Source organism: Lonchura striata, chromosome 3, assembly GCF_046129695.1.
Source record: "Lonchura striata isolate bLonStr1 chromosome 3, bLonStr1.mat, whole genome shotgun sequence".
Taxonomy (NCBI): domain Eukaryota; kingdom Metazoa; phylum Chordata; class Aves; order Passeriformes; family Estrildidae; genus Lonchura; species Lonchura striata.
The window spans coordinates 92,274,595-92,295,935 of record NC_134605.1 but is presented as its reverse complement, the minus strand read 5'-3'; the positions used below and the strand labels follow the sequence as shown (position 1 = coordinate 92,295,935).

The window sequence follows — 21,341 nt, the reverse complement described above, 5'->3', positions numbered from 1 at the left end:
ATTGAAATGTCATCATTTGTGTCAATTGTAGTGAATAACTTTTACTTTTTATAGAAGATGGAAATTGCTAGGCTCAAACAAATACTTAATATATCTGTGTTTTGTATAGTGCAGAAAGCACATCCTTCAATAAAAACCTTGTAACTGCGACATAGTCTTTATTTACCAGATCATTAAACTTAGTAATATTGCAGCCCATAGCACATCTACTATACCACAATCAGCAATCAGTCAGGAAAATATGACTGATTTTTCCATAACTTCTTTAAAGAAATCAAGAATACCGTCTTCCAAAAAAGCTGTACAGGAAATATATGTTTTGTAATTATGGAAGTACATATAGATTATACATTCTCTGCCATATAGCAATTCATTTAGTCAGAAGTACAAGATAAGTAAAGTGCTTCTTAGACTTCTCTTTTCTTTTTTTTTTTTTTTTTTCTACAGGTAGGGCATCACCATCCTTTAATGATTTTGCATAAAAACAGTAAAAATATTCTGTTGTGATTACTATTTTACGCATAATTAGATGACTAATTCATAGTTATATATTAAGAATCATTACTGGAAAACAGTGGATTGAAAAGAAATTTTGTAGGTAGTAAAATAACTAACAACAGATGTCCAAATACTTATGTGTAATGTCCAGTTTTTTGCCAAGAAATCTTATGGTAAGATTCATCAGTGATTAAGTATCAAGGTGCAACATGAAAAATTCACTATTAACTCATTTAACAATGTGGAATTTTGATTACAATTTTCTATACTTAATTTAAAAAATGTGTTTAAAACTTGAAAATTTTAAGTTAGACCTATTACTCTGAGTGGGCATTTTCATACATTCTGCTTTTCTCCCCTCTAGTGCTCAATGTATTTTATTAACAACTCTAGTGTTTAAATGAACATACAGACTTGCATGTGTTCATGCATTTGTGCAAATATATATGAAATATTTTTTTAAGACAAATCCAAAACTCTACAGTTTCACTTGAGACAAGAGAAAAAGCATACCTTTTCTGGATCAGTTGTTGTAATGACCCAAACGCAGTGTGCATTGTCTTCATATTGAACTGGATAATTTGGAGATGTGATAATGCCACTTGGTCCGCGTAAATTAGAACCACATGTTCTAGCTAAAATGATAATTAACAAACTTGCTTTAGACTGGATGCTCTGTTAAAAATAAATATTATAAAATCACCACAGCATTAGCAACAACTTGCCATAAAAGTGTTACTATGCTGATATACTCCATAACAATCTACCCTTAAAGATATTTCAGCCAGACAAAAACAATCCTGAAAATTTACCTACAGAGGAAGAAATGAGCACTTTTCAATTAATCTGCCCAACATTTGCAATACTTTATTCTTACTCTATGTAGATTAAACACTCAAAATTATCATATCAATATTCTCTTTGGAGAGAGATTTACCCTTTCCAAATGGATGGAAGGAGCCTTCTACCCATAAATGTAAGAAGGACCAGTATGTGCTCTCCTTCATGATTTCCCCACGACTTGGAGAAAGAAACACATGTATCACAATATTTATGTAACTGTATGTCCTTAACCAAAACATGATCTTCTGTGGTGTCTTAGCTCTTTACACGATAGGAAATGTAATTAGAAAGAAAAAAAGAAAAAAAAAGTTTCAAAGCAGTATTTAGTCTGAGTTTTGTAGAGCAGATTCAGTTGTAAATTCATCACAACCTATCTGCCACACTCAGCAAATCCAGATAGTCAGCATTTAAAAAATATATTACTTAACATATTCAGTTGTCTTCTAAAAAGAAATATGGATCAATTTTGCAAGAATATTCAAATTTCTCAAAATATTTAAGTATCCAGAAGCACTTAAAAATATTTAGACATATAATTTCCAGTGACACAGATTTACAAAACTCAGAATATTTCAAAATGGCACTGTCATGTTTATCGTACTACAGTACTTTGTCAACATGCTAAACAGAGAGTCTAGATCATCAGTCTAGATCATAACATTTCTAAGTACTTAAATATGAATCTCAGAATCTATCCATATATATTCCACTACCTTCTGATGTAATTTAGTCCCTTCAGTTACTTAAGTTCCAGTACAGGCAAGAGGAATGACTAGATTCTTCAAAAACTTGGTCATTCTTTTTCTGAATATTGAAATAAAACACCAAAAATATTTCTGGTACTTTAGAAAATTTTAGTTTTTATCTCTCTCTGTGGCTGCCTCCACTCTGTGTCTGCCTCCATTCTAAAGCATGAAATATCAGTGTTTCTTTACTTCACGTACTGCTGGGAAGAAGCCTCATCTTCTCCATGAATAGAAGTGTGATTGGTACAAATAGGAAAAAAGGTACTAGATGAAAATAACTATCAGATTTTCTGTCATTCCAACACAATATACTACCAGCACTTGGTCCTTTGTTATGATGTTAGAGACTAGACTTTGAGAACTCGTAATAATTCTATGACAAGATTAATCAACTAGGACTCAGTTTTCTGTGGAAATATCTATGTATGTATGCACGGAGAGTGGAACTAGATGATCTTTAAGTTCTCTTCCAACTCTAATAATTATATAATTCCATGTTTATGCCAAAACTGTCTTAATAGCTACCCACAATTCAACTTAAGTCTCAGATACATCACATGGAAATCTTCTATTACAATCCCAGTAGAAGTCTAAAAAAACAACCCTCATCTACGTAGGAAATTCTACAAAAGCATCATTTAACAGTTATTAAGAAGGTGTCTGTACTTAACATGGAAAAAGAAAGACATAGAATCACTTAGGTTAGAAAAGAGGTCTAGGTTCACCGAGTATAAGGCTTAACCTACCACTGTCTAGTCCATCACTAAACCATGTCCCTAAGTGGCACAAAAAACTAATAATATTTATGCCACACTGTGTTGCCTACTAACAATACAGAAGGCTTGGCATGTTGCTGCTATCTTAAGCAATCTATATTCTTTTAATTGAGGGAATAGCAAGGACATATTCATAGGCTCTGAAATATGGATCATTTTCTTTTTAGTAACTTATAGAAATACTATGCCTGCAGGACCATAACCATCACAAAATCTATTACTTTATTTCCAATTCCTCCTGCCTAAGGTCTGTTACAGCAGAAACTAATCCAGAGGTGCAATTTTGTAGAATAAAAAAACAGGTCCCTCCTCTAGCTGGACACAAAGAAGAAAGGCTAAGAAACATGTCCCTTGAAGAGAGATTTTTGAGTCAAGCGGTTACTCTTTTACCTTTCTCCTATTCAAACTTCTAAGATAAGGTTAAAAGAATAGGGAGGGGAAAGAGGTTAAGCCAAGCAAGAGGCACAACTGAAGCTGAGCCCAGAGGTCTGTTTAGGAAATTGAGTGCTTGCAAAAGATTGCATGAAAATGTTAGATAGCCTTGTATACTGCCTACAGAAACCAGGAATTGATTGCTGTAAGGTTTCTGTGTGGAATTCAAGGAAACGGAATTTACAATCATTTATATAAGCACCAAGCAGTTTCCAAGGGCAGTGTCTGGGTCCTCCCACCACTCCCTGCCTGTGACCCAGGTGTGGTGGTGGGGTGGCCCTGGAGCTGCGCCGCCAACATGAGCAGAGCCCAGTGGTGCTGGGGACCTGGGACCCCAGCCACTGCTGTGCTCTTTAAAGAATGTCAGGAACTCGCCAAGGCAAGATGGTTCCTGTGACTTTTCATCACGTTCCGAAGTTCTGAGCTTTGTTAATCACCATTTTTGGATAATTGCAAATATCAGCTTTGTCAGTAAGACTTGTGCTCTCGAAGTCATTAAGCTCACAGCAGTCATGTGCGCTTTATCAGCTTTTTCACTTTAGGTTGATGATAATTTAGAAAATGTGATAAGCACTTCTTTGCACTGTGTATTTTACTATTTTTAATTGGTGCTTATATGAACACTGTGAATCCTAGCATCTTGGAGGTCAGTAAAGGAATTGAGAAAAATACAGACTGCAAATAAAACCTTCCTCTTTCATTCCTCACAATTCCAAATAGGCACGCCATAATACTGACCAAGAATTATACACCATTGAGAAGTAAAGCACACATGTGTTTATATCAGTTGAATAAATCAAATCTGGTAGCAGAAAAAAAAAAATTGGAATTAAAAAATAACTAAGTAATTAAAACTTTTTAGAGATGTATATGAGTTTTATATAAATGAGATTATGTTTTAGCTCATTCTTGAACAAAAAAAAAAAATTAAGTTCAGGTGTTACAAATCCTCCAGTGTTTCTTAAACCAGTATCATTTTCTACCCTGGTAACTGGTATTCTGGTGTAAGATTTTGTGTGTACAAGAAGTATCACTTTGATCTATCTCAAAAGGACAATAAAAGTATCTCTAAGAGTTTGTATTACTTCATTTTCCTTTTACAATTAATAGTGGTGGTTTGCCCAGTTTATCCTGTCTGGTTCTAGGAGAATATAAGGGAATCACATTTGAAGGGTCAAGGCTCTCACTGGCATATACAATCTAAATGTGCAACCCCAAATAATTTAATTTCTGTACATAGAGATCCATTCTTTATTTTTTCCTATACACCTCAGTTCTGATGTACTTTGGCAGCATTTATATATTTTTCTGTGTTTTTGTCACAGACAGTAGATTGCAAACATACAAAACATACAAAATAACAACAAGCCACTTTGTTTATGTTCCTCCAAAAAAGTGGGGCAGGCAGGAATTTAAAGCAGGGGGGTCTAGATGTGAAAACATTTAGAAATAAGTTAGAAGGTTGGGTTTTATGTAAATTTGAGCAAAATAGATGAACAGAAAGGAATTTACAGAAAAATCAGGATTAGGTAAATATCTGGGACTGATAGGAACATAGTATGATTGTGAGAATCTCATATTTGGGAATTAATTTAGAAAAAATTGACATAAACCTAATTAATTAGTTCTACTTAAGGTAAGTTTATCATGACAAAAGGAAGATTAAGTGAAATTAAAACTATTTAAAGGAAATTTGCTACCTAAATCGATACTCTTTCTACAAATTTGATTGCATGCTTCAAGCAACATAAAAATCTTTGTACATTTATAATTATATATACACATATGTGTGCACATTGTTCCCTGTTTTAGTTTGCTTAGTTTTGAATTTCATTGCAGCAGAAACTATAAATTACCCTTCCAAACTTCACAAAAAATTCCAAAGAATAGCAGTTACCTCTGCAAATTGGCCTGTGGTCACTCCAGGCAGCCAGTGTATCTGTCACTCTCTGACAAGTGATGCTCTTAGAACCTTGCAGCACATAACTGTCTTCACAGGAAAACTGTACACTTGCACCCACCCTAGAAGAAAAAGGGCAAAAGGAAGGAAGGAATTAAATCTATTTTAATATCAACATCCTCAAATAAATTGACAAGTTGTAATAGTTCATGAACCAAATAAATAAATTAAGGTGCAAAATTCTACACTATCAGTATTGTATTTATAAAAAACAACCTATACTCTAGGGAAAATGTCTATTATTCAGTTTGCCCACCTTTTAAGGAATACAAAACAATTGTGACACTAAGTTTGTTCTTTTACAGTATGAGTTCAATGAATATACAGATATATATTTTATCTAAGAAAATATATAAACACAATTCTTTCAGGCAACAGAACTTAATGAATAATTTCAACATTGCTATAGTCACTCAAATGAGAGAATAAGCAATTAGATATTGAAATTTGTCAACACATATAACCAGAAAATATTAATTTCAATCAATGGCAGAAATTCATTAAATATTCCTGACCGTGTTGAAATTTCCTCTAAAACATTACATTAAAGGATAATATTTTTAGGACTGAAATTTTACTATTACGTATTATAACACTGAAATGCATCCCTTTGGAATTATTTATGCTGTCCAATTATTATGAAGATTTTCAAAAACTGTATACACTTATGGTCTATATCACAGAGAGTTTTCTTAAACAGTATTGCATATCTGGCTCTATTTATTATTTGTGACGTTCTTTGTTTCCCATAATAATTAACTGGTTATGTCTGTTTTCTTGCACTTTTAAATTTGTATTTGATAGTCCCATGTCATTAACTAAGTGAACTCAATAAAGCAGATTTCTCAGTTTAGCCTCTGTAAGTTATTGAGTCCTAAACACCAGAGGATTGCTATATGGCACTCAGGAGGCTCAATGCTTAAAACTGTGCTGTGGAGAATTGCATATATTGCCATTCACTGTCACGAGCTCATTCCCACCCTTCATGACAAGTATTTTCTTAGCTTCTCAGAGAATCTCCCAAACACTAACTATATTGTTTCTTGGTATTATTATGTGCTTCTATACTTCTTTTCATTATTTCAGGAAATTTTAATAGGATTTTTTTTTTGTAATTTAAAAATTTTTGTATGATGTTTCAAATCTAGAAAAGCTTTCAAAACTGCTTTTCCTAACTTTGTTCTTGAGCTATAAAATTCAGAAAGGCAGGGAAAATATTGGCCTTTTTCTTCCATAATTCATGCAAAATACACAAAAGTCTTGAAGAGTAATGTAAGTTTCTAAAATTGTGTTCATTTTATACTTGTCATAATCTTCAGAACACTCTAAAAACCCTCAGAAAAAGAGACCAAGCATTTTTCTAAATAAATACCTCAAAATAATAAAATTTAGTTAATTTTATTGGTAAAGAAAGTATTACTCATAAATCTGACATTTTAATGCCATAAACTCATATTTTTAATGCCATTTTCTTCTATTTTCTACAATTAGGATCTCTGTAATTCTTTTTCTTGGGAACAAACTCAAGTGGTTACCTAGAAGTGATAAACGAAAATTGAGAACTAAAGTATTTAAAAATCATGTTGGATAAAGATGATCCCACAAGTGTAATGATGCTTGACGCAACATGAAAACCAACATTTCTCTTCAGTTTGCTACTATCAAGGCACATAAGAAGAATTACAAAATTGTGCACATACAAAAACATAGAGTGAAATTAAATGTATAATTATTGAATGTCTCCAACAGCAATTTATAATTTAAAATATCTGAATATCCCCTCCAGAAAGAAAAAAAGGGGTTGGAAGAAAATGAACAGGCGGAATACAAATATTTTTATATCTAATGAAGTAAGGTAAGGATTTTGTGTTTAGATTAGGGTTTGATCATTGTAGAAATACTTTTAAAGTTTATATTAATGTATATATAAAACATCATGCATTAATTAAAGCTATACACTCATGATGATTCAATTTGTTTCAATACAAAACATGTATTTCAGAGGATCGGTATTTTTTTTCCTAATTCTCTGGAAATAGCTTGTATCTAAGGGAAATTAATATGAATTTCATATCTTTTACACAGTGAGTATAATCTTCTGAAATGTCTGAACACAAACTAAGGGACAAAATTAATATGCTGAACACAACATAATAAAAACAAAGAAGAAACATAGCAAAAAAATGTCACATTAAAGAGCAAGGCACAAAGTACTCCAAAACTCCTTATGGCTCTAAGTACGCATCTTAGGAGAGGGGTTGCATCTGGATCACAGTCTAAGATAAAACTATTCACACATCCAAATTGCTGAGTCTTTTCATTGATTAAGCTTGACAGCTTCCCATTTAAAAAGGGGACATCCTTTTGAAAATGTCTTATAGCTTGTTTGATATATGATTTCAAAGAAAAATCCTAGTTCATTTAATATCCACTAATTAACAATGAAAGGTTTTAATTGAATTTGGGGAGTTTTGTTGTTTTTTGGGGTTTTTTTTCACATCTCTACTTCGTTAGTCTCTGAGAAAATCTGTGTGCACCGGAAGTCTTGTGATTTGCTTTATTACTTCTCTCTGTAGACATCAAACACAGGGAAGAAATCTGTTTTCTTATTTTTCTTTTTGTGTTTTAAATTAGAACTCCATCCAAACATAATCTGTGGGTTTGTAAAGAAGGGTAGAATTTGACTGGAAGAAGCTATTTTTTAAAAAAGAAAAAATACTAGCATTAAAAAGTTAATTTAATTTTCAAAATCTGTTTTGAAATTTTAAAATCCATTTTATTTTAAAAGTGTTGCTGAAATTGGGAGAAATTACTAAATTTTCACATTTTCACACATACCATATGATATTTAAGCAAAGCTGAAATAGTATTATTTAGATAAATTTTAGATTTCATTTAAACATTCTACTGGTTAGCAATTTCACATAAATATAAAATGTGATCTTGACCTCAAAATTGTATTAATTATGTTCTCATTACTCTAGCCAAGTCTGACTTGACATTTCTCCCCTAAAATGAATCTAAATATCCATTGCTTTGTTTTAAAATCACTTAAAATCATCTCCCTACTTCCTAAAATGAACACAGTAGAAGCATGGCAAGAGGACAGAAAGAAAAGGTTAAGAATTCAATACCTTTTTTTTTTTCTTTATTATATTAGAATGAATGCCATTATTATGCTGAAAACTATGAAACCCTTTTCAAAGAACTTGTCATCACTGAATCAGTTGGGTCTCAGGCTGTCTGGAAAATAAACCCTCTGCCTTTCCATCAATCCCACTTAAAACATGTCTTTCAGTAGACTGGAAAAGATTTTGAATAATATGCATTTTCACATGTTTTAGTTCAGATTAATATTCACAGTTGTCATTCTCCTGACAAGAACAATAGCTCCTTCTGGTGTTTATACTTGCCTCTTAGAAAAGAAAAGAAAAAAAAAATACTGTCTTTCTTTACTCTCCAGAATACTTTTATTACATTGGAGAAATGCAAGCAGCAGCAAATATTTCCTCTTCTCCTTTGGAAGACCTTGATTTGTCATTTCAGAGAAACAAAAACCAAATTCCAGCCAAAATCTCTATTTAAATGTCCATCTTGATTTAGACAGTTAACTTTAAGATAGATGTTTTAAATAGATATTAACAAACTAAAGTACAAGAAAAACATATGTTGTTGCATAATGAGTTTTTCAGATTATAAGTAATGTTTAAGTGGAAAACAAACTGTTATCATTTCTCTCAAATAATATTCAGAACTGGAGGCCCAAAATATGCACACAATTAATGTGATCAAACTACACAACATGTTTTATTTATCTTATGTTATATGATGTTCCTTGTTGAACAGCTTATGCATTCATTTATCCTCATGAACAGTAAGATACACTTGGTGAAATGAAAATATTATAAGAGTCTGGATGGGATGAAGGAGGTAGGGAAATAGCCTTACTCTCTCAGTTTAGTAAGCTCAAACTGAGCTCATAAGTAAACTCCAGGCATCTAAGATACCTTTAACCCACATTCATTCCTAAAAGTCCATGTTCAAAACATAGTCATTTGCAAGGTTTTTTGACATTTGAGTCCCTTGGATATCTTAAAATGTACTTTGAGCTTTAAGGTTCTTTTGGGTTTTCCCTCTTGGTATTTTTTATGCATTGCTGAGAAATTTGCTGTTGAGCTCTTCCATGTTTGGGTTCACATGTTTTGGATCTTAGAACTGGTTTCACCAAAACTATTTTAGTTTGCTTTCTCTTTCAATTTACAGACTACCCCCTAGAGGTGAAAAGAAGTAATTTTCTTCCTTAACGTTCTCTGAGCTTATCAGTGCTCTTAAACCTGCTGCTGTTTCTTAACAATTGTTCATATGCCACTGATTTGGACCACAACTAGATGAGAATCTGTTTGGCCAACAGTGTATCATGAACACATAGAAGCTGTATGACATTTATAGATTCACAGAATAAAGTAGATTGGAAGAGCACATCATCTAGTCCATTTGAAGCAAGCCCAGTTGGAAGAGAGAGGTCAGAGACCTGCTTGAGTGAATTCTGAATGCCTTCCTGGATGGGGATTCTACAAAAAACATTTTTTTTTTTTAATCCTAAATCTAGTAGTAATTTACCATGTCCCACCTTATGTCCATTACCTTCAGTCCTGTGACTGTTAACTCTTTCCAGAGATGCTTTTCTCTCTTCACTGATAACAAAGTGATCTTAGATACTGTCTCTAATTCTTTCAACTAAGCATTTTTTTTTTTTTTTGAGGAATTCAGAAGTGGCATGTTCTGCATCATTGATGGAGGGATACTGAGGCGTGCTGGCACAAACAGGAAAGTAAAATAATCTCCAAAATAAGAGTGGAGTATAAAGGTACTCCTTGGATGAAGACACAGATGCACTTTAATACTTCTTGAAAAAGAGTTACATTTTAGCATCCCATTTTTACCTAGTCTTCTACTGCCTGATGCTTCTTTCTGCAATTCATCAAACCTTAATAAAGACTTAAACAGAAATTGCATTTCTTTTCCTAAAATACATGCCCTTTGGACAGGGGCTGCTATACATACTGCATTTTTGTATCATACGATTTCATTTGCAGTATATGTCTTGACATGTTGAATCAGAACACCTAGAAGAGGGCATCAGCAAACATCTAGAAAACTTGTGTCTCTAGCCTATTAATTGAAATCTTATTTCCCTTCATTATTTTTTAAGCATTGAACTGCTGCCCTGCCACTAATGAAGCCATGACTTTGCATATAACTGAATGTTTTAATGTTAGAGTTCTCTAAGATTTCTCAAAGTCCTTTGAAGATAAATAGAGAAAAACCTGAAAAGTATGTCAGTCAAAACCAGATTTTTAATTTATTTTTCGTCAGTTATGGCCTAGGCTGGAAGAGCCTTGATTCAGGAGGCAAGTTGTATTAATTTGCTTTCTAGAGTCGCAGAGAACTTTGCACAATTCCTTCTAATTCCTCTTAATTGTTCCTGTCTCTTAGGTCTGACTGTCCATTCTCTGCTGAGCAATTTATAAATCTCTGCATGAGCTGGAAGCTCCCATCTTCTTCCTTTGACCCTTTTCTCTGCTGTACCTTCAAGTCTCTGCCTTTTTTCCTCAATGGGGAAAGATCAAACTTCCTCCTTTCTCCATAGAGGTCCATTTGACCTTGTCTTCTTTTTTTAATATAACAAAAGGGGAAAACAAGAAAAAACAGGAGATGGCATTCACATCACAGCCTCAGACACTGAGTTTGCTATAGTTTGCTATGTTGCCCAAGATTTTTAACAGCTTTTACAAAGTGGGAAAACAGATAATACTCTCTGCTTCTTCTGTGGATTTCTGCTTTTTCTCCATAGGTGATATTATTATGGTCTAAAATTCTTTTTTTAAATGCATTGATTTAAAATATAACTCAAGCCAAAATAATTCAAGATATACAATTCAAAAAATCTATTTTGACAAAGGATCAATAAATTTAAAACTAGGGAAATTATACTCATCTATAGTTAAAGACTTAGGTTAGAATGTAAAACGTAGCCAAACGTATCACCATCCTAATAAACTGTTAAAAACAGGAAGGGTAGTGTTCTTTATCCCCTCCATGACTTATCCCTGATAACTCCCTCTAGGGGATATCTTCTGCTAATGGGCCATCAAGCTTCATGGCATGACAGATAAGATTGCATCATCCTATTGTGAGATACTCCACCCAGGGTGTGGAACTACCATTCCTACCCATATAATCTGAGTTTTGGAATGCCACAAGTGGCGTTATCCACTGAACTCCCAGAGGACAAGAGCTACATTAACCACCACTTGACCTTCAGAGGAAGACCAGACCCTTCTACAGGATCACCACTTAAACAGAATCATATCTATCACTTCCCCAGGACTGCAGCCACCATTTATTCAGACTGCTACCACCATGCTGACCAACAGGATGTCAGGTTATATCCTGACTCAGTTTAAGCCAGAGTTTTCTGCCTTTATTTTAATTTTCCTATTAAATTGTAGTTCTGACTTTCACTGGTTTTCTTTCAAACTAGCACACAGGCTGTGTATAAATGTAACAGGAAATACCTCTCTCTTGAACATATAGAAAATTAAATGTGCCTACCTGAAGTCAGAGCCTACTCTCTTCCCATTTTCAGGAATTCCAGGATCAGGACATATATCAGATGCAATTGCATCCCCACCCTGGGTCACTGCAAAATAAAGAAAAAAACATATTAGGCATGCAGTTCTAAAGATGTCTCTTTACATTTCCCATGCATAAACTGCCATTGCCTGAATGCAACCATATTTTACCATTTTTTCTTGAACCAGTGGAAATTATTACCAAAAGGAATATCCACATAATTGATTTATTTCTGTATTATTTATTTTCATTTGTTACAGTAAAAAAAAAAAGTCTTCTGTGGAAAATTATTGATTTTTGACATTCAATCATTCTTTTTATGAATACACTAGAATCCAAAGTTTTCCTCAGACAGGACAAAAAAAAAACATTTCATGAAGTCACCCTCTGAAATCTTCTCAACACACCACTGTAAGGTTAAGAAGTATAAGAGAAAATAAAATCTTCATAATAAAACCAGTCTGTAATAAGATTTAAAATAAACAAAAGGCAAGAACATAACTGTGATACTGTAGAATTGTAGAGCAAGAAATAATATTTTTAAGAACCCCAGAATCATTTAGATTGGAAAAGACCTCCAAGATCATTGAGTCCAATTTTTGACCAATCACTGCCTCAACTGAGGATAAAGTTAATCTAAAAAAATATGCAAGATACCCCACTGAACAATGCATTTATAATCAGCTGAATATGTGTTCATGCAAATGAGGCTCAAATCTCTATTTTTTATTTTCAGTTAAGAAATGAATGACAAGGTATCCTATGCTGTTCTACTCTTTTTGCCCTCCATTCTTTCTCCATCCAGACTGTCAGATAATTAAATAATACTATGCATATAGATGTCCAGATTTACGGTACTCTCAAAATTCAGAACAATTTGAACATTGTCCTCTTTTTTCCTACTAAAATAGAAATTAAGGAAAATGTAAAGTAAGTAGTTATTTTTCAAAAACAAATGATATAAAGCAGCATACCAGATATACAGAAAACCCGAACACACGTGCTTTTATCTTGCACATATACACGTATGGTGCGTCCAGCTGAAAAAAGGAAGAACTGACATAAAGACTGTGTTAGGTTTGCATTACTAGATTTTGGAAGTGGGGGCGGGATGAAGGGGTAGCTTCTGTGAGAAACTGCCAGAAGATTCCTCCATGTCCAGCAAAGCCAATGTCTGTCAGCTCCAAAATGGACCCACTGATGGTCAAGGCTGGGCCATTTAGAAATGGTGGTAACGTCTATGGGATAACTGACTAAAAAAAAAGTGATTTTGTAGTTGTAATTGAAGCCAGAGAAAATCAGGATTAGAATGTGTGAAAGAAGCAGCTCTGCAGACACCAGGGTCAGTGCAGAAGTAGGAAGAAGAGGTACTCCAGACACTGGAGCTGGGATTCCCCTGCAGCCCGCGGTGCAGCCCGTGGTGAGGCAGCTGTGTCCCTGCAGCCCGTGGGGATCCACAGGGACACAGATGCAGGGTCCCGCGGAGTCGTGAAGAGAGAAGCCCATGCTGGAGCAGGTTTGCTGGTAGGACTTGTGACCTTGTAAAGGACCTACACTGGAGCAGCCTGTCCTTGCAGGACTGCACCTCATGGAAGACTGACCCACTCTGCAGCAGTCTGGGGAGGACTGCTGGCCATGGGATGGATTCACATTGGACCGGTTCATGGAGAATTATCTCCCATGGGAAGAACAGCATGCTGGAGTAGGGAAGGAATCCTCTCCCTGAGCAGCAGCAGAAACAATGAAAATAACCCCAATTCCCATCTCCCTGTGCAGCTGGCGAAGGAGGTAGAGCTGGGAAGGATGGAAGGGTGGAAGAAGGTCTTTATAAGGTCTTACTTTACTTCACATTACCCTGCTCTGATTTTGTTAGTATAAATGCAATATCTCTAATTCCAGTCTGTTTTGCCCATGATGGTATTTGGTGAGTGATCTTTCCCAGTTCTTATCTCAACTCATGAACTCTTGATTGTATTTTCTCTCCCCCATCCAGTTGTGGATGGGGGTGATGGAGAGGCTTTGGTAGGTGCCTGGTACCCAGCTGGGGTCAACCCATTACAGTTATATGCCTCCAGTCTTTTGTTTCCTTCATAAAAAATAGATCTAGTAGAAATTTGTGGATCATATTTTCCATCTTAAAAGACTTTTTGGGAAATCTTTAAGAAAAGGACAGAGCATTCTTCCTGAACTTAAAACAAAACAAAACAAAACAAATTTAATTGGAATTTTTTAGCTGCACAAAATAAATTACACAAGTCTGAGTGGATTACAGATGACAGCATTACAGCTGAAAGGTGATGAGAGCTTAGATGTAAAAAGCAGCTGGTTTTCCCACACAGTGATATGCTTTCAAATTTAATACAGCAGCAAAAGGAGTGGTGACAAATAGGATACAGACAATCAGATTTTAGGAACTATAAATCTTCATGTCTGTTTTGGTAGCTTAAGGGACAATTCGTTTATATAGAAATCCAAAGATTTACAAGAGAAGATTCAATGAACTAAAAAATTGTATTACAGCACTACAAAAATACAGCTGAGACAATGCATTATTATGGACCATAGTTCTTGACCTGAGCACAAGTCAGGTCTTCTGTAGAGAAGCAGAGAAGCTGCAATAATTAGAGTATATTTCAGCATTTGCCTTTTTTTTTTTTTTTTTTTTTTTTTTTTTAATTTAGAATGTTATAAGAATACAGGACTAATCTCTTTAGCCACATATTTTTAGCACTACTTTTTGTTCTGCACACTTATTCTTTACACTACATCAAGAAAGATTATGATAATATCAGAAATTTCTTTCAAGACCCAACTGAAAATATAAGGTGTTACTTAAAAAAATATTTCCCATGTTTCCTTCTAAATACAGAAGCCAGAAATTAGCAAAATTCCGCTCATCTGGACTTTTGTCCATGTATAGCACATGAAATTCACCATCTTGAAAACTCTCTAATATTAATTTAATTTAATTTTTTTGTGTATGAATAAAGGCTTTCAGAATAATCATATACTAGCAAGTATTCATTTTTTTTTCTGAAAGTTTGATCTTGTAGCTGCTTGAAAAGTGTCAGCACTTAAATGGAGTTATAGTGAAAAACCTGGTCTTGCAACAAAAGCAGCCTACTTCTACACTTATGTTTCTTAATTCTCTCCCCACTAATATTACTTTCACTTTTTCAGAAAAAAAAATGCTCAAATTTTTGCTACTTTTAGCAAGGAACCATAGCGATGTTAGTGGACATGAGATTCAGTTTGGAATACTGAATCACCAGAACACAACATAAGCAAAACAACTGATAACTGGTATGGTTATTCAGCTTACTAACTTTACTCAACATGAACCTTGTGGTAACAATTATTATACAAGGTGGAGAATGCTACCTTTGTTATCATGTTTTAAGGACGTTACACATCACATTGGAGTGAAGCCATCTCCTTTTACAGATCTATGTATATACAAAATGCCTAACTACTTGGGGACATCCGTAAATGCTAAATGAAACCTTAGTCATAGCACAGAATGATCTTCCCAAATGGATGACAACTTTGCAAAATTTTCTTCTCAGCCATTACTGTCACAAGATGTCAACACACTCTCATATGCATATCAGGGCAGAGTGGTTCAGCCTCTTGCTTATCCAGAGAAATACTATCTCTCTGGTTAAGACAGGCATCCTATGTCTGGAACTCAATACATCTTCCTGGATGTCTATAGGCCTTGTTAAACATAGCACAGGTTTTAGCTTCTATTTTCCCCAGTGAATTGTCAAGTGTATTTTAACAGATGGTGTTTGCATGACATGCTGTCATGACAAAATAAATCCCCTGTAAAACAAACCTGCCTGATTTTATCTTTCCAGATGGGGAAAAAAAAAAATATATATATATATATCTCAAATCAGTAAAACTATTTATTGCCTTTACTGGTTCAGAGACACCAGGGACTTCAGCTCACTTAAGTATATACTTTTACATTTTAGTATGCTTAAAACCTTTACCTGCCAGTATTTTGTAATTTAACTAAAAATTATGTACTAAGATTTATTTTAGCTCCAACATTAATCATTCATACTGAAAATAAATGAAAAGGTGCCCAAACAAATTCCTGTCAGAGACATTTGTCTTCCTCTGTTAGAATCCTTCCAGGTTTCCACTTTGTCCACTACTGTGAAGCATTATCTATTGCTACTGAAATCCATAATGTGAGGAGCAAGTATCATTGATTTAAGTATCTCACTTTCAAAATATATTTAAACCTTGCAGCCTCTATAAGCATTTCCTGGATACATAATTTCTATGCATCCAGTCACATGCCCAACCTTTCATTGAAAGGTTTAATTTAAAAGAAAAAGACTTTTGTATGCTCTTGAAAGACCCATGCCTAACTTATACTCTTTCTGCACTGTATAAAGTTTCATTTACCTAGGGTGTTAAAAGGTATTCCATGCTTTTTGCATATTTCTTCTGGTTTTTCCCATCTTTTTCATATCAAACTTGAATTGTTTCTCTTTATATTCAAAGCTCATTCACAGACTGAGTGTATTTTAACTATAATTTCAATTTACTTTTAGAATTTAAAAATTTCAAAACAATGGTTTCAATGAAAATGGAAAGTAATATTCCTGTTTAAACTTGCAAAACTTATAAATAAATGTAAAGTATGCAAAACTTTTGGCAAAACTACGTACTAATTATCAGGATTTATCTTAAAACTCTAACAATGTTCCTCTGAAATGTAAATATAAACTAAACATCTATAACCTTGTAATTATGACAAATAAATTTAGGACCAGCCTTTCCCAATATCTTCTTAGTACATTTTCAGTATATCCTCTCTGTTTAAAAAAAACGTTAAAGAGGATATAATTCTGGCTAATATCAAATATTACTTTACATAGATAGTCCCTCATACTGCATCCCAGTTCTTCAAGAAACCATCAGCTAGAGGAAATGGTGAGTATTCCATGAGACTAACATAAAAAAAAATTTTGAAGTCACAGGGCAGGGAGAAAAGTGAGGAAATATTCTACTCAGGTTTGGGTTTTTTTACTTCTTTTTCTAACAGCAGGTTTGAGAACATCAAAGATGCTTCAACCACCACACAGGTCTGTAGTACTGAGACAGAGCATTCTCAGTGGATATGACTTAACTCTGGAACTTCTCAACATGTCAGGCTATTATATACTACAAAACTTAGACATTTTCAGGTCTTTTGCAGAAATAATTGAAGAGTAGCTGTGAGTTCATTAACATGATGGACAGATTTACATTTTGTATACAGCCTCTAGAGTTAAGACTAGTGATTCAAATTTCTACTTGATAAAATCTATTCTTTCTTCACTGATTGAGAATGAATCAACAAGATTTCTTCTATTTTCTCAGTTGGGATAATACAGTTTCCACAGCTTTGGATGTCATCCTTATTGTTTTACTTTATATATGACACAGGAAATTCAGAATTCCTTTAAGATGTTTCACACGCTCTGATTCTAATGCAATAGTAAAGAAGAAAGACTGGGAGTAACTAAACATAAATCAGATTTTAAAATATTGCAATCATAATAATAAACAATTACCACATACATTAACATCCTAATTTAGCTCAGCATATGGAAAGTGTTTAATCAAGGAGCAGTATTAGACAGGAAGAAGGGCTGGTGAAACAGATGTTTCAGGCAGCAATACAAACTAAATGAAATCTCCCTTGTTATAATATCAGTCCTACACCAGCCATGCTCCATCTTCTGCTTTAGATACATTTGGAATCTATAGATACACTAATGAACTACTCAAGCTTATGTAAATTATGTTATGTAATACTTTGAAGGCCTTGACTTCAAAAAAAGTATTTGTGGGAGCTTGTCCTGGAGCAGACTGGCCAGACAGCATCAAGCCTCAAGAAATAAGAAGCGACAACTGATGACATCCAGGCAGCTTATAGAGAGGAGAAAAGGACACTGGGACCAATTGGGAGTGGCCATGCAGAGCAACAACCCGTGGTTGGCCAGAAGATTTCTAGAACATTCTACGAGAGACTATGTATGTCTGTCGGCCCTACTTCAGGGTCTTCTGAAGCAGCCTCTTTATGTTTTTTTTTTGCACCCTTGTTTGTGCCCTTTTATTTATTTAATAAATATCTTCAGTTTTGGCACTTCAGTTATACCCATCCCTTTCTTGTTTCTGTGCCATGCAACCATGCCATCCTCAAGCTCCTGAGACCAGAGGGAGCCCTGCAGATCCCTTGGGGTGTTGTTGCCAGCCCATCTCCAGCTGTTCTGCTGCTATCTGGGTCAGAGAAATCACTGGAGGTTGGACACATGCCACAATAAATATTATTATGTATAGATGTGTTATTCTCCATATCTTTCTTCAGTGGTTATTATGTTATTAAAACAATATTGGGTGTTCATGCTTCAGGTTCCAACACCTACAATTTCAATTTTAACAAGTTATGGCAGTCTCTTTAGATATTTACTCATTCTCTTAGTGGTAACACCAGTCATAGAATAAAAATGGATATCCCAGGTGCCCTCATTCCCTCCATAAAATTTTTTCTGAATACTTTTCAAATGTGACCCAAAATTATAGGAATGACCTTTAAGAAGGCCTTGACAAATACTCCCTGGAGGCTAGACAAAATACCCTAAAATTCCCAGTGGAAAGATTCTGTAAAAAAATGGCAGCTTTTCTAGAACTGAGTGACAGGCTGTGGCACAGAAGAGGGTCACAAAGATGATCAGCAGACTGGAACATTCCTTTTACAATGACAGTCTGAGAGAGCAAAGGTTGTTCAGCCTGGGGAAGGCAGGTTCCTTGGAGACTTCATTGTAGCATTCCAGTACCTAAAGAAGGCTTATAAAAAAGAAGGAGAATAACACTTTACCAGGACAAATATAGATAAGGCAAGGGGAACCAGTTTTATACTTTGAAACAAGAGATTTAGATTAGATGTCAGGAAGAAAATCTACTTAGAGGGTGTTGAGGCACTGGAAAAGGTTGCCCAGAGAAGCTATGGGTGCCACGTCTCTTGAACTGTACATGGCCAGGCTGGACGGAATTTTGAGAAACCTGATCTTCTGTGCCCGTGGTGGGGAGGGGAGGAGGGGTTGGAAATTAATGATCCTTAAAATCCCTCCAATCCAAATCATTCTAGGATTCTATGAAGTTTGTAAACTGAACAAAATTGCTTTGAATGGGTACTTTGCCTCTCTATTATGATGGAAATAAAAGCTTACGTATGTAAATAATAACCTCTTTCCAGTCAAGAAGTCAAACAGAAATGCAATGATGCTGTTTCAATTAAACAAGATATTACATGCACTAATAAATGTAATAGAGTCAATTTGGTTATTTATTAAGCTCCTTAGATTTAAATTTATTTACATTTTATTTTTAAAGGTTTCCTATTGTAAAGTATCTAAGAGTTCTAGATATCTAACAGAAATATCTAACAAAATTTTGGTGTTCAATTAATTGTGGTTCACAAATGAAACCTAAATATTTAAATTATTCTTCAGCAAGTGTACTAGAAATTACTTGTTTTATGTAGTACAGAATACTATCATCACTGAAAAAGAAAAAAAGAATATATATGTTTGATGTCTTGACAATATTTGGAGAAAAGGTGTATTTCAGCATTGTATAAAAGCTCTGAATTCAATGCAGTTGTTTTGAATTCAAAAAGTTGGAATAATGGAAGAAAAGAAAGATTATAGAGGACAGCTTCAATCCACAAATATATTCACAGGGAATATTAGTCGAATGAAATTTTCCACCGTAAATTTCACTGCATTTTCTGTAAAACTTCAGCTACCCCCACTCTGAGGATAATATCAAGATTCCAAAGTTTTGGATTTAAACCAGATCAAAATAAAATTATTTGTTTATGAATAATTTTAATTATCAAAATCCATGTACTGCATGAGACTTTTTTCTTCTTTGCAAAGATATTTATTAGGAGGTTTCTTAGGTGCTGCACTTAGCAGCACATAAGATTTTGTCTGTTTCCATATAGTTTCTTACAGCAAAGAATAGCAAGGTAGTGTCATGGTTAAAGTTGTTTATAAAAAATGTCTTTGCATACACCAAGTCCGCTGCAGTAGATTTTATTTTTAAAACTATGACACAGTCAGAAAAGGGCAAACCAGTTTGATTTACATTAAAATACACATAAAGTCACAGTTATCTTAATAATTTTGGTCTACATAAATTTGACTTCACTAAAAAATTATAATTCATGTATTAATTATAGGATGCAGAAAGGATTTAATTCCCTTTTTTTTTCCTGATATATCTGTTGTCTAATGACATAAATGAAAAGTATGAAGTTGGAACCCTAATGAGATACAAAGGCATTGCTTATATGGGTATACAAAAGCATACAGATATTGCCTTATAAACAAGTAAGATCACAGATGTGATAGAAAATACAGATTTGAGTAGAAAAAACAGCTGAAATTAAAATACCAAAACAAAAAAAAGTATGTCTTTCTCAGTATAAAGAACACTATATTTTTCCATACAATTTCATCCTGGCTTTTAGAAGGCTAGAAAATTACTTTTAGTATAATGATTCCATTATACTGTTTAAGTCCTTCAGTAGAAATAGCAAAACACTGATTGGTTACAAACAACAAATATAAACCTACATTGTGGAGCCTTTCCGTTCTGAGGAGGCTGTAATCTGATTTCAAGACTCCTCCCATGGGACGCCTGCTAAAACCCCATGGCCCTGGGCCTGCTCTCCAGCTCTCTGGGCTTTGCTCAGGCTCCCAGACCTCCACCCCCTGTTCCCCCTGGGTGGGGTGGTGGGGTGGAAATAAAATGGGCTCTCCTGCTAAACAGCAGAGAGTTGTCTCGTCTGTTTTCCCTGCCGTCGGTTGTGGCCTCCCTGGACACGATCGACACTGCTGCCACACGCTGTTACGCTACGTGACACTTGTAATGTAGAAGTGATGGATTCCTGAAACCCGGAGAAATGGAAAAGAAAGAAAGAGACAAGCAAGGACAGGTAAGGAAAGTTTTCAACCACGTAACAGCTTACAAGAAGCTAGTTCAAACTCTTTTTCCCCTAATTTACCTATGAATTAACTGAAATGCTGGAATACTGTTGAATAGGAAAATATGGTCATGTTGACACCAGATGGCTTGGGCTTGTAAGGCCATTCTGGGCAGTCACACAAGGAGAAGCATTATCCAAAACCTGCCTAGAGAACATTCTTACAGATGGCATTGTGTTTCTTCAAAATGATTAACAAATCTTACAAAGTATTGTCCTAGTAGTTCAGTAAGCCAAAGCCAAATGCTAGATTTAATTTAAAACTTAAATTCTCTAGTGCTTCTCACTAAAAGAGTGTTTTAACCACCCCGCTTGCTTCAAACATCAGATTAAAAACCACTAATTTCTGAAACAGAAACAATTAAAAAACTCTATACCTGTCACATGCTAAA

At 34.5% G+C, this 21,341-nt stretch overlaps 1 protein-coding gene across 4 annotated transcripts in view; it reads right to left on the bottom strand.

The window, feature by feature from the left end:
* The window catches only part of CSMD1 (CUB and Sushi multiple domains 1), a 1,051,796-nt gene that overhangs the window by 311,145 nt on the left and 719,310 nt on the right, over positions 1-21,341 (bottom strand). For all 4 annotated transcript variants that reach the window (XM_021551131.2, XM_031504428.2, XM_021551132.2 and 1 more), the window contains 3 exons: positions 11,871-11,958; positions 5,193-5,317; positions 1,012-1,133 (listed from right to left, as the gene is read on the bottom strand). In XM_021551131.2, the coding sequence (XP_021406806.2) occupies positions 1,012-1,133; positions 5,193-5,317; positions 11,871-11,958 (335 nt within the window). The remainder of the gene's footprint in view (positions 1-1,011; positions 1,134-5,192; positions 5,318-11,870; positions 11,959-21,341) is intronic.